Raw genomic sequence first — 14,570 nt, 5'->3', positions numbered from 1 at the left:
TTTCATGCTTTTACATTATTCACGATTTTATCATCAATACATATGAAATAACACATCATGAATTTCATAAAATTAACAAATAATCACTAAAATTTAGCCATATAATAACTCACAAGTTCAATTTTTATATTATAACGATAATCATAATTTCATAATAAATATTCCAAACAAAACATTATATCATTTATAATCCAACACTTATCGATTATAATCGGGCATGTGATCAATTTATACACGAGTCATTCATATATTTTTCCTCCTCCTCCTCTCCATCCGCATCCTTGGTATAAATAACACACTTGTAAGTAACCTAATCCATAATTTTCACTAATTACTTATGTGAATATTCAAGCTATCCACCCATGTCATAATCACTAAATTATTTATATCTGAAGCTAAGGAACTCCAAATTAAGATCCGCTAATTTTCCCTGAAATTAGACTCACATATCTTCTTACCATAAAAATTTCATAATTTTTGGTTGGGGCAATTAATACAGTTTATTCATTGAAGTCTCCTCTATTCTGCTGTCTGACAGTTCCGATCCTTCTTCACTAAAAATTAATTATCTCCTCGTACAGGATTAGAATGATGTTCCCTCTTATTTCTCTTGAAAATAGACTCATTCAGGATTCTAAAAATATAAATTTAAGTCCCAAATTATTTTAATACAATTTTTTATGATTTTACAAAATCAGAACAGGGGAACCCGAAATCATTCTGATCTTGTCTCACAAAATTTATCATATCTCATGATTTACAATTCCATTGCTTACATCATTCCTCTATAAGAAACTAGACTCAATAAGTTTTAATTTCATATTTTATTCATTCTCTAATTCCATTTCTAAAATTTTTGGTGATTTTTCAAAGTTAGACTACTGTTGCTGTCTAAAACAGTTTTAGTGCAAAATGTTGATTTCCATTTTGCCCCAAATTTCACAATTCATACAATTCAGTCATTGCTCAATTAACCCCTCAATTAAGATAATTTTATCAATTAATACTTTTACTAGACATTATAAATTATTTCATAACTATTGAAATTCATAATTTCCACATAAAACTCTAACTTCAAACTCTTTTACAATTAGGTCCCAAACATTCACTTTCTATTCAATTCTTTCAATAAAAGCAGCATATAAACAATTTAAAGATCTAATTCCATGCCAAATCATCATATAATTCCAGCACATATTCATAGAAACTTTCAATTTCTTTCATAGAATCAAAAACTAATAAATTCAACAAGTGGACCTAGTTATAAAAGTCACAAAAACACAAATATTTTAAGAAATAATCAAGAATTGAACTTACTTGAAGTAAAAATATGAAAAAAAAGCTTAAGGGAACTCTTTCATGGTGTTTTTTGCTGATGAAAATGCAGAAAAATAAAGAGAAATCTAGATAATTCCACTTTAGTCCTAGCTTTATTAAGTAAATTTTGCAATTTTCCAATTTTTCCCTTACTTCTCCTTATTTTCTTGCTGAGTTCATGCTCTTGCCCTCCAGCCCAAAGAGACCTTGGGTCTATTTTCCTTTTAAACCCTCTTTATTTTATCATTTAAGCTATTTAATCATTTTTCACAATTTTGCATTTGATACAATTTAGTCCTTTTTGTTCAATTAACTATCAGAACTTTAAAATTTCTTGACGAAACTTTAATACTAACTTATTAACACTCCATAAATATTTATAAAAATATTTATGGCTCCATTTAAAATTCTCGAGTTCTCGATACCTCGTTTCGATTCTAATTATTTTAATATTTATTTTAGTACACTATTCACTATTTCAAAATTTTTCCTAACTTCAAATTTAACTTATACTCACTAAATTAATAATATTTCCTACTCGTAATATTTCCTACTCATTTGTCGGATTTAGTGATCTCGAATTACTGTTTCGACACCACTGAAAATTAGGCTGTTACATACTATCCCCCTTGCCAACTCTCCAACCTAAGCATTTCTCCAGAAGTCTTTTTGCTGACCAGACACTTTTCCAGGTAAGTGAAGGTAAGTTTCCTAAAGGAGCATTTAAAAAGTTCGAATTCGCATAATATTTAGCTTTCAAAACTCGGGCTAATAAAGAATTGGGATAATTAATAAGACACCAACCCTGTTTAGCTAATAATGCGATATTAAATTTATCAAGTGTTCAGAAACCAAGACCTTTGTCTTCTTTTAATGAACACATATCCTTCCATGCACATCAGTGAATACCCTTTTTATCTCTATTTTTTTTTCCTTCAAAATTTCGCAATTATACCCTCCAAATCAGCACATAAAGACTTAGGAAGCAAAAAACATGTCATTGAATAAGTAGGAATAGATTGTAGAACTGCTTTGATAAAAACTTCCTTGCCACCTTGAGAAAGGTGTTTGATACTTTACTTATCAATCCGTTTCTGTAATCTATCCTTCAAGTTCTGAAAAGACGCTTTATTATTTCTACCCACCAAATTAGGTAACCCAAATATCGTTTCGGATCAGTTGAGCTGCTTACTCCAAGTACTCTAATTATTACTCTTTTGATCTTCTCCTACGTATTAATGTTGAAAAAAATGGTAGATTTTGAGTAATTAACACTTTGCCCCGAACAAATTTCATATTAATGTAAAATTTGCTTCAATGAGCTAGCGCCTCTTTTAGTAACTTCCCCAAATAGAATGCAGTCATCTGCAAACAGTAAATAAGAAATCTACGGACTACTTCTGCTTGCTTTGACTCCCCTAAATGTTTTTCTTTGCATTGTTAGCCTCATAAGACTAGATAGGCCCTCTCTACAGAACAAGAATAAAAATGGGCTTAAAGGATCGCCTTGTCTTAGTCCTCTAAAAGGGAAAAAAATTTCTCCAATAAAACCATTTAAGCCCACCGAGTAAGACACTGTTCTGACACATTTCATTAACGAAGCAGCCCATTTTGAATCAAATCCCAATTTCTTCATTACTTCTTCTACAAAGGACCACTCAACCCTATCATACGCTTTGCTCATATCCAGTTTCACTGCCATAAACCCTTTTTTCCCTGCCCTCTTATATTTTAGTGTATGAAAAAGTTTATAGGCCAGCAACACATTATCAAAGATCAATCTTCTGGGCAAAAAAGCACTTTGAGCCAAATTAATACATTTATCCTTTACCGTTCAGAGATGGTTAGGAATAGCTTTAGCCATCAATTTATAAACCACATTACACAAGCTGATCGCCCTAAATTGAGTAATATTCAAAGGAATTGAAATTTTCAGCATTAACACAATATTAGTTTTATTGATAGAGCTAATGTCCATACCTCCATTCAGTTGATTAAGGCAAAAAGATGTAACATATTCCCCTATTATCGACCAGTACTTTTGGTAAAATAATGCCGGAAATCCACCTCTCTTGGTGCTTTTGTATGACCCATCTCTGCTTAATGGCTTTCGAACCTCCTCCTCCGTGTATCTCGCATTCAGCTTAGAATTATCCTATTTGAAAATGCAACGATTAATTCATGATAAGATATAATCATAATTGCCCCTTCTTCCAGCGGAGAACAACTATTGAAAATATGATCTGGCTATTCCTTCCATTTTTACTCCCATCATCATATTGCATTTTTCAAATAAAATTCATCTCTCTTCTGTGTAGCTTGCTTGTGAAAAAATGTTGTATTTTTATCTCGAATTTTAACCAATTAACTTGTGCCCTCTGTTCCCAATAACGCTCATCTTTTTTAATTTCGAAATTGAGTTGAATTTTTGTATCAATGAGATTTGCCATATTTTCAACACTCCTCTCAGCTTCCAGAAGTTTAGCCAGTTTAGGCAGTTTAGCATTTAACACCTTTTTTTTTCTTTTCTTCAATTTCGGATCTGGCCCGCTCATCTCGTTAAGTCTCCTTTGACACTTTCTAATTTACTCAATAAATCACCTTCAGAATTTTCCCAGATCTTTCTAACTTCAGTGATAAATGAATTCTCCTAACCTCAGTACTCGCTGCTTATCCTCCATTTTCATAATAATAAATAATGGACAATGGTCTAAAAAAGAATGAGAAAGATGCTAAACTTGAAACTTAGGAAATAAAGAAAACCAATCAGCATTTGCATCCCCCCTATCTAAACATTCTTGAATATTTGTTTCTAGCAAATTTCCCCTTTCCCAAGTAAACCAATTACTAGTAAATCCCATATTCATCAAATTGCACTCCTCTAACACTGTACGAAAAGCTTTCATTCTCCCCTTTTCTTGTGGTATACCCCTTTTCTTTTCAAAACCATACATTATTTCATTAAAATCCCTAGAAACCATCCATGGGATCCCTCCAACATTGTCTAATTGTCGTAAAAGGTTCCATGCTTCAGTTATGTCTTTTGAATAAGGAGACCCATAAAAACCAGTAAACTTTCATTTGTTTCTTCCATCTACCTCCTCTATTATCACGTCAATATGCCTTTTCGAAAAACTTTAAAGCATAACAATATTGTCTCCCTTCCAAGCCAAACATAATCCACCTCCAGATCCATTTGAATCAACATCAATGCCATTAAAAAAACCAAAACTTCTTCGGACTCATTCCATTTGACTCCTACTAATTTTTGTTTCCATAAAGAAAATTATTTGAGGTTTGTGTAGCTTCAGCAAGTGCTGAAGTCTACGAATAGCCCGTGGATTCCCCAAACCACGAACATTCCAACTTAAGATTTTCATTGCGCTCGATTGGCTTGCCTCTTGGCAGCCTCCGATAATAAATGATTAATTTCCCCCATTCTCCTATTTCTTACCGCCAAGGTATTAATCTCTTCCTTGGTCGATAAATCATCAATCTCCCCCTACTCTTTTTTACCCTCCTCTCCAATTAGCACGTCATCTTCCAGATCATGTTCTATTGAAGTATGGAACTCACCCACACATGAACTTCCACCCCCTTTCCATGAAGTAGACAAACTCCCTTCCAAATTAATTCCCTGTATTGGACCTATCTTATTTCTATTCCCCCAATTTTTCCTTAAACCCCTTGGGTTAATATTTAACTTTTCTCACGATTATCACCCCATTCTCCCTCTCTTTCTTTCCGGAGCCAAACATTAGTCATCGCTAAAGCTCTACGAGATTGTGCTCTTAACGATAAATCCCATCCCATCTTAGCAACTTCAACTCTGAGAGCCATATTTGCTTCACAAAAAGAGTCACTATGGCCCAACCGACTATAATAATAACAGAATAACGCTAATCTTTCATATTTAAATTTGACATATAAGCACTTCCCATAAAACATAATATGTTTCTTTCTCTTCAAAGGACTTCGTATATCAATTTGGACTCTAACTCTCATAAAATTCATGTTTTCTTTCCTTAGATTTGAACCATCATATTCCATAAAGGTACCTATAAAATTACCCAATTGCATTGCCAGATTTTCAGAGAAAAAACCAATAGGAACATCATGAATCTGTACCCAAAAGGTTGTGTAAATTAATGCAACTTTTGATGGATCCTTACCCTATTGCAACTTATGTAACGACAATAAGTGATTATTAAAAGTCCATGGTGACCCCTTTAAAACCCTCTCCATTTCCATAACATGAATAATATTGAAACAAATATCTTTTCTTCCCCAGATTTTAAATTTTAACCCCTCGTACAGGATGCCATAAATTTGCCATGGTACTCTTCATTGATGGAAAATGAATAATACTAGCTGTTAAGAAACAATCCACTAGTCGAAAAGCTCCCACTTCTCTTTCTGGATTCGGCTCAATTGAGAATCAATTGTGGGATTCGATTTTGACAAAGGAATGAAAGAAATTGTAGAACTATTTTCGCCGTCAGACACACAAAAGACTAAAAAAAAAAGAGAAAACCCTAAAACTACCAAAGAGAGCAGACAGAGACGTGCTAGTAAAGCAGACTTTTTTTTTACGTGTGTTGATTGAAAAAGATAATTACAATTTAAATTACAATGATTAGTTAAAAATTTATGCTAATTTTAAAATGAAATTGTGTTACATGAATAAAATTCTAAGAAAATATAGGAAAAAATTGTGATGATTATAATTTACCATTAATTAATATTTTTATACTAATTATTACAATTTAAAATATAATATTTTAAAAAATAATTAAATATTAAATATGTAAAATCGCATTAGAGTCTAATATTCACAAAGGGCAAATAATGAGTATTAATCTTAAAATTTATCAATTTAATTCCGTGTTTAGTCCCTATACTTTTAAGACATTCTGAAATTGAGTTCTTTTGCTTTTAATTTTAATATATAACCCTTCTATCAGTCTAATTGACAATGCTATTAATGAACAATTCTTAAAAGTGATGAGGGAGACAATTTTAAAAAATCAATTAATAACAATATTAACTGAGAAATTAAAAGTAGAAAGGATTAAATTTAAAAAGTTTAAAAAGTGAGAGAAGAATTAGAGCATATTATAAATGTCATGATTAGTAGATTGCCTTGATTAAAGTGAAAGAGACTAATTAGGAGGTTTATTGTAAATATGGAAAATCCGTGAATAAATAAAATAAAATTGAATGCCGCAACCTAATACTGCCAGCCAGCTTGTATGTATACGGTTGTGGGTATTTCACTGGGATCGAAACGCTACGCTCATTGGCAAAACTGCATTAAATGATTCTGCTTTAAAAGTGTCTGAGTCGACGACGTGGATTTATTTCACTCCATTGGTTCCAGCAACCCCCATTCTCCCATTATCAGTCATTCCACACTTGGATCGGTGGTTGATTCATTACTCTGCCTCAGCCCAACTGGCCTTTGCTTCCAACCAACGCTCCATTTATATTCTTTCTTCTTGTTTACTTTCCCTGGGATTCTTTGGAATCGTATCATCTGGTAACCTTTTTCTTCTCTTTCTCTTATGGTGGTTTTTGGATTTATAAAAATATAGCGTTTAGGCTTTTAGATTCATTTGTGTTTTGGTGCTGTGGAGGTCCATGGGTGTCGATATTTTGAGTGTAGGCAAAGTTCATAATATTGATATTGGGATCCTTGGGGGCGGTTTCCATCCGTTTCCACCAAAATTGCAGGGAGGGTTTTGGTTCAAATGAAAAGGCCTTGATATGCATTCTTAGTATTAGTATTCTTCAGCTCCTTTTGTTACTTTCTCTTGGATTCTAGTGGTTCTCTCTTTCTTCATTCTATTCATATCATTTGGTAACCTCTCCCCTCTCTCTCTCTCTCTTCACATTAGTTCACCCGTGGTTTCTCTCTCTTCACATTAGTTCACTCGTGGTTTCTATGTGATGACACTCAAAAGTTTTTTTTTTAAAAAAAATAATTTAAAACGATGCGGTGTTCGGTATGTAAATTACAAATTAGTATTGGAAAAACAAATTTATTGAAAACCGAGTTTCAGTAAATTCAATTAAAAGTTTATCAAAAATCGAGTTGGAATGTTTGTTTTTGGTGACAGTTGGAATATTTTACTACCCTATTCGAATAGCTCTCGAGCTTTTTTATTTATAATATTTATAATATTCAAATTACGAATTTACCCCTAAAACTTTTAAGTTTTAACATCTCCACTCTCGGCCGCCCTCTTTTTTTGTGCAGCAGTAAAAGTAAGAAGCATGAAATTTTTTGGACTACTTTAGCCCAATAAAAGTGTTTTCATAATCATTTTTAAATTTAATAAGTTAAATTTTAATTAGTGATTAAATAAGTTTTACTTTCATGTTATAAAGTACTATATATTTATTTAATTATTATTTTTGTATGGTGTTGTTGCACGGTTTCCACTTTAGATCCATTGATAGATTTTATGCCAAAAATGAACATAGATATGATTGGACCTACGCTTTTCGTACGTAGGCCATATTGACAATATTAATAGTTTTGGTACGTAAATTTTAATACATTTATATATTTATAATAATCTGATTTTTAGTCTAATATTTATTGAATAATAAATTAATAATCCGTCTCAAATTAACGAATAATTAAAATCAACGTGTAATATAAAGTAAGGTTGATGATGAATATGCCGTGATTGGATTTTCCACGTTAATGGTTTTGTTAGTCACCGTTTTTCCATTGGCATCAGATATTGACTTTGCCTGTTTATATTGAATAGTGCTTTGAAACATTCAAAGCAGGTTGGGATCAGTGAGAAAATGGAAGGAGATATCAACCAGAAGCTGCTAACAGAGACTACTAAGAACGAAGAGGAAGAAGTGCAATTTAAAGAAAGATTATGGACCGAGACAAGGAAATTGTGGATTGTGGCTGGTCCTGCAATTTTCACCAGGTTTTCAACCTTTGGTGTCACTGTAATCAGTCAGGCCTTTGTTGGTCATCTTGGTCCTACTGAACTTGCTGCTTTTTCCCTTTGTTTCACTGTCCTTTTGAGGTTTGGCAATGGCGTTCTGGTACGTACATGCTTTTTCTTGTTTGGGTTTCTTTTAATTTTTCTGCAAATGGCTTATCTTTTAATTGCCGAGATTTTATAGTGTTCGTTGGATTGTTTCAGAGATTTTCTGAAAGTGTGTTGTTAGTGAAAATATTGATTAACTTAAACGAGGTTTTTCATTTGGATATGTTGGTTCAAAGGTTAGTAGTAGGAAGGCATCTTTGGCTTAGTTTCTTTAAGGTCTATAAATTTATTATAATAAGCTGTTGGTTTCACATCATATGTTCAGAAAGGTAAAAGTACAATGGAGGCGATTGTACTAGGAGTCAAATTAGGTTTGTCCCTTCTACTTCCTGTATGTTAAATTAAAAAGCAAATTGGTCCTGCACCTTAGCATGAGATACACATGATACACTTCATTTCACTATATGGTTATTCAGGCAGTCATCTCCATTTTTAACAGCCCAATTAGATGAATTTTTAATCAATTTGCTCTTTGATCAAAAATAGAGAGTCAAATTTGCCCATTTTTTGAGTAGACGGGGCAAAATGCAATCTAACTACTAGTACAAGGGGTCTCCATGGTACTTTTACTGTTCAGAACCAATTTGAGTACTTACCATCTTGATTATCAACGTGAAAACTTAGCTTGATATTTTCCCCTGTTAGAGTTTTTTGAGGCATAAGTCCGTAACTTGGAGATAGGGGAAGATTGCAAGTGCTCGGTGATGATTGCATAACTGGATTAAGCCCCGGTTTGGTATTAACGTTTCTAGAAAATTGCAATGGAATGAAGTTAGTGAAAGGGTTGGACGAGTGTTAAATGTTTGAAACTTTTGTTTATGCAGCTTGGTATGGCCAGTGCATTGGAAACGCTGTGTGGTCAAGCATTTGGAGCAAAACAATACCATATGCTTGGGATATACCTTCAAAGATCATGGATAGTTCTGTTTGCAACTGCCCTCTGTCTCCTTCCTATATATATCTTCACTACCCCAATTCTGATGGCTTTAGGCCAGGATGAAACGATAGCAACGGTGGCAGGATATATCAGTAATTGGTTCATCGGGATCGTGTTTTCGTTCATTGTATCCTTCACTTGCCAGATGTTCCTGCAAGCACAGAGCAAGAATATGATTATTGCATACTTAGCTGCATTCTCTATTGGAATCCACATCAGTCTTTCATGGCTTTTGACTGTGAAACTCAAGTACGGCCTCTCCGGGGCTTTACTATCAACGATTTTGGCCTATTGGATACCAAATATAGGTCAGCTTTTGTTTATTACATGTGGAGGTTGTAAAGATACGTGGAAGGGTTTCTCAATGTTAGCTTTCAAAGATCTAATGCCTGTTGTTAAGCTATCTTTGTCATCTGGTGCTATGCTTTGGTAAAGTTTCTGTTAACTTAAAACAACTCTTCTTTATGGAATAATATGAACTGAAGTGTTACAGAAGATATTGATGTTGGGAATTTTGTTGTCCTTGTCAGTCTTGAGCTTTGGTACAACACAATCTTGGTTCTTCTAACTGGAAACTTGAAAAATGCTCAGGTTGCAATTGATGCTCTTGCCATTTGGTAAGTAATTCGTACGTTTTTATCCAGTTTCAACGGTTTCACTTCTGGTTTTTTATTTTATTTTATTTTATTTCGATACTAATACATATATGTTTTTTTTTTTTTTTCAGTCTCAACATTAATGGATGGGAAATGATGATATCGCTAGGTTTCTTGGCTGCAGCAAGGTATTATTATCAGCATAAAGCTTGAGCCAGACCATGGATTTTAACATATTGCTTGTTTTCCTGCAGTGTTAGGGTGTCGAATGAGCTTGGAAGAGGAAGCTCCAAAGGTGCCAAGTTTTCAATTATGACCACAACGCTTACATCACTTTGCATTGGATGTGTGCTATTTGTGCTCTTCTTATTTCTTAGAGGACGTTTAGCATACATATTCACAGAAAGTGAAGAAGTGGCTAACGCAGTTGCGGATTTGTCTCCATTGCTGGCTTGCTCCATACTTCTAAACAGTGTTCAACCTGTCCTCTCTGGTAAATTTTCATTTGCTGTTAACATTTTGCACCTTCATGTCGAATTTGAGTATGTGTTGAAATGGAACAACATAAACCGACTACATGCATACATGATACATCGAGATTGAACATTTAGTTTGCTCATATGGGAATTTTGTGTTAAAAAGGAGTTGCTGTTGGTGCTGGATGGCAAAGCATTGTAGCATGGGTTAACATAGCTTCCTACTATTTAGTTGGCATTCCAATTGGTGTTGTTCTCGGATACATATTCAAAATGGAAGTGAAGGTGATCTTTTCGATCCGAATCAAGTTTTGCTTGTTCCTAATTACATCACCTTATCTGATCCTAATACTGTATATATTTTACTTCCTGACCATTTTCAGGGTGTTTGGGTTGGCATGTTGCTGGGAACACTTCTTCAAACTGTTACACTTATTATTATCACCTGGAAAACTGATTGGGATAAGCAGGTAATCTTCAAAATTTTAACTTTTAATAGCATCCAACATGCTTTGATATTTATGTAAACATTATGTGCAGGTTCTCTTGGCTCGTTCACGAGTTAATAAGTGGTTTGTACCAGAATCCCAGGAAACAAACAGCAACCAAGAAAATGGTGCTTGAAGGGGTCAATCTTGTTTTTCTTCCTAATGGACTTATATTTTTTGTTGCTATATATCATTTCTTGAAACCATTGACACATCTGCGTCAGGATTTTGATTTCCCATGACTTATAAGAAAAGTTTTGGTGCCATTTTGTCTTGTTTTGTTGGGTTGGCTCATTTAGTTAACTATTAAAAGGTAAATGCATTTATCAAAATTAGCTTAAAACAAAACAAAATTATTTATACTGGACTGAATATTTTATATTTTATAGATTTCTGACATATTTATAGCTTGATATTATGCATTTAGATTTTTGCTTCTTTGTACATTCATGTTATGTATATATATTTTTACATACTTATACATTCATGTGTTATATATTATCAAATTTTTCATATCTTTAGGTTGCATTAGTTTTTTTTATCATTCAACTTTTATTATTTTTCTATTTTTGTCATAAAATGTTAACAACTATTTGAAATTTGATAAATTTGTTGACATGGTCTTTTTTTTATGTTTAATAATAAGTTTCGCTTTCAATATTTATAAAATTAGTTTTTAATTCAAATTTTAAAACATTATTTAGCCTCGACATTTATAAAATGATTATTTTAATTTTTAAAAAATTCTTGAATTAAAAATCCCAAAAAAAATTATAAAATTATTGCTACATCATAACCACAACCATCTAGAAGTCATAATAGTACAAGTATTAATGAAAAGTTGAATAAAATCCAAAATAATCAATCTGGCATTTAAAAACGCATTTAGCAATAATAGTACAAGAATTAACAAGAAAGTTAAAAGAGTAAAATTCCAAGTAATTAAATCTTATCGTTCTACCTTTTTCTATCTTTTTTCTCTCTCTCTTTTAGCATTGGGTGTAAATTATTATTTACCATTAAAACTTTGTCAATTTCAATACTTATCTCATTGTTTACTGAAAATTCTAGAAATATAGTATTGTGTTTTTGGAAAACTGTGAATCTTGTTAAGTTGTTTTGCTAATCTGGGTTCACACTAAATTCCATTATTGTACTCTACTCGTTTTTTTCCAATTTCCTGTACTTCAAAAATAGTTTCAAAAAAATTCCTTTTCTTTTTTCTTTTTTCCAATTTCTTGTGCTTGAAAAATAGTTTCAAAAAAGTTCCTTTTCTGGTGCTTGAAAATGGGGCATTAATGATCTTTCAGTACTGCTCCTAATTGTGTATAAAGTTGTTAAAATTTGAGCTTTTTTATAAAAATAACTTAAATAATTTAATTAATTATTAAAATAACTTATTTTTTTAATTAAGTACAAGAATAATTTGAAATCTACAGTAAAAGTTGGTGGAGCCAAATGATTTGGCGCCACCAACATGCCACGTCAGTAGGGAGCATAAAAAAATTATTTTTTTTGTGAAGTCATGTAGAATAGCGCCACCTGTATAAATATTAGGAAAATACTGAGATTTCTGAAAATATGGGGAGACTTAAAAAAAAATTAACCATTTTCTGGTGGAGCCAATTAATATGGCGCTACCAGATTCCCTACCTGCCATGTCTGTTTCCTTTTCTTTCTTTTTTTTTTTTTTACTTTTTTTACTTTTTTTTATGTTTTGTTTTTATGTTTATTTATTTATTTATTTATTTTATTATTATTATTATTATTAACTTTAAAAATTTAGAATATTTTATTTGTAATACTCAAAATCTTTACAAGAATATATTATCCTTGATATAATAAAATAAGGAAATAAAGTGATAAAAGGGAAGTTTTGAGTTATGGCAACATTGGGAAGTAAATTATGATATCTTGATTCAGGAAAGGACTAAATTGTAAAAGTTAGAAAAGTTTTGTTGCCTAAGAGTAAATACTCAAGACTTAAAGGGTTAAAGTGTAAATATGAAAAAGTTGAAGGACCAATAGTGTAAATATTTTAAGGGTAGAATGATCTAGAAACTAAGGAAAATGGATGAATTAGGACCAAATTGAATAAGTGAAGAAACTATGAGGGACTAAATTGCAATTTTACCAAATTAAATGATGACTCAAGGATGGAATTCTAAAAGATCATGAAGGGCAAAATGGTCAATTAGTAAGAGAGAGAATTCTAGAATGTAATGATTATGTTAATGATATTTTAAATTAATTAATTAGATAAATATTATTTTATTAATATTTTATGAGATATTTAATATTATTTTATTATTATTTATTTAGTATATAAGGAAAGAAAGATGAAGAATTTTCATCATCTTTCCTTTCCATGCAAACTAACGTGAGAGAAAGAGAGGAAGAAAGAAAGTTTTACTTTCTTTACAATTTGGTCCTTTTACCAAAATTCACCATTTTCACCCAAAAATCAAATGAATTTCCATAGCTACCAAGAGAGAAAATGTTAAGGAGAACATGGGGAGTTAGAATATCAAGTTGGATTCAAGAAATAGAAGCTGGAGGAGAGAGAAAATCAAGTTAAAGATTGGTATCAAGAGAATAAGGTAAGTACATCAAGATTTCAATATGTTTTAAGTTTGTTATTGTTGATAAATCATGGAAATAATGTTATAGTAGAGTTTTATTACATAAGGTCCTATGTTCTTGATATGTTAGTGAAGAGAAAATAAGAGAAAGTGATGAGAAATGGTGTAGAAAAAGAAAATAAGGGTGTTATAACATGGTAATTAATATCTTGCACTAAAACAGTTATGGACAGCAGCAGTAGTCTAACTTTGAAAAATCACCATAAATTTTATAAATTGAATTAGAAGATGAAAAAAATATGGAATTAAATCTTAATGAGTCTAGTTTCTCATAGAAGAAACAGTGTAAGCAATGAATTTGTAAATTTTGATATATAATGAATTTTGTGAGATAAGGTCAGAATGAATTCGGGTTCCCCTGTTCAGACTTTGAAAATAATAAAAAATGAAGAAAAATAATTAGAGGCTTAAATTTATATTTATAGAATTTTGAATGAGTCTAGTTTTATTAGAAACAAACTAGAACATCATTTGAATTATGTAAAAGGAGATAACTAATTTTTAGTGAAGAAGGGTCAGAACTGTCAGACAGCAGAACAAGGGTGAATTTAATGAATAAACTGTACTAATTGGCTAAACCAAAAATTCTGAAAATTTTATGATAAGAATACATGTGAGTCTAGTTTCAGGAAAAATTAACGGATCTTAATTTCGAGTTCTGTAGCTTAATATATAAATAATTTAGTGACTATAACGCAAATGGACAGTTTTGAATGTACATATAAGTAAATAGTGAAATTATTGATAATGTTACTTGTTGTATGTTATATAAATTAAGGATGTGGAATGGAGAGGAGGACGAGGAAAATATGTATGAATATTCATCTAGCATGGCTAACTTGCATGTTTTAGGCTCAGGGACTAAATTGAATAAAAGTAAAATTTTATGGGCAATTTTGTAAAAATGTCAGAAATGACTAAATTGCATGAAATAGATTATTTTATTATTTAAATTACAAAAATTTAACGAAATTATCAATTTAGTTCAAGATCGGGGGAAAACATGTTTTAGGGATTAAATTGAAAAGTGTTGAA

The 14,570-nt window shown here is 31.7% G+C and overlaps 1 protein-coding gene across 4 annotated transcripts; it reads left to right on the top strand.

The window, feature by feature from the left end:
- The first annotated feature begins 6,473 nt into the window (after positions 1 to 6,473).
- Positions 6,474 to 11,159, top strand: LOC108470161 (protein DETOXIFICATION 21-like). Of its 4 annotated transcripts, none has more exons than XM_017771411.2 (9): positions 6,474 to 7,177; positions 8,119 to 8,391; positions 9,221 to 9,762; positions 9,864 to 9,950; positions 10,061 to 10,117; positions 10,184 to 10,422; positions 10,572 to 10,690; positions 10,789 to 10,875; positions 10,946 to 11,159. In XM_017771411.2, the coding sequence occupies exons 2-9, from the start codon at positions 8,137 to 8,139 to the stop codon at positions 11,027 to 11,029; spliced, it is 1,470 nt and encodes a 489-aa protein (XP_017626900.1). In that variant the 5' UTR covers positions 6,474 to 7,177; positions 8,119 to 8,136; the 3' UTR covers positions 11,030 to 11,159. The 4 variants fall into 4 exon arrangements, with proteins under 4 accessions (XP_017626900.1, XP_017626897.1, XP_017626896.1 ...); XM_017771408.2 differs by having other exon boundaries at positions 6,475 to 7,177; positions 8,097 to 8,391; XM_017771407.2 differs by having other exon boundaries at positions 6,477 to 6,856; positions 8,097 to 8,391.
- The last annotated feature ends 3,411 nt before the right edge of the window (positions 11,160 to 14,570 follow it).

The sequence above is a fragment of the Gossypium arboreum genome, chromosome 8 (genome assembly GCF_025698485.1).
Source record: "Gossypium arboreum isolate Shixiya-1 chromosome 8, ASM2569848v2, whole genome shotgun sequence".
NCBI classification, from domain to species: Eukaryota; Viridiplantae; Streptophyta; class Magnoliopsida; order Malvales; family Malvaceae; genus Gossypium; species Gossypium arboreum.
The sequence above is the reverse complement of the archived record's forward strand: the minus strand, read 5'-3'. Positions and strand labels throughout refer to the sequence as shown.

Coding starts and splice junctions, on each gene's coding strand:
- LOC108470161 (XM_017771411.2), top strand. CDS start 8,137: ATGGAAGGAGATATCAACCAGAAGCTGCTAACAGAGACTACTAAGAAC. Junction 9,763..9,863: donor TCATCTGGTGCTATGCTTTG/GTAAAGTTTCTG, acceptor TGTCCTTGTCAG/TCTTGAGCTTTGGTACAACA. Junction 10,423..10,571: donor TGTTCAACCTGTCCTCTCTG/GTAAATTTTCAT, acceptor TGTGTTAAAAAG/GAGTTGCTGTTGGTGCTGGA.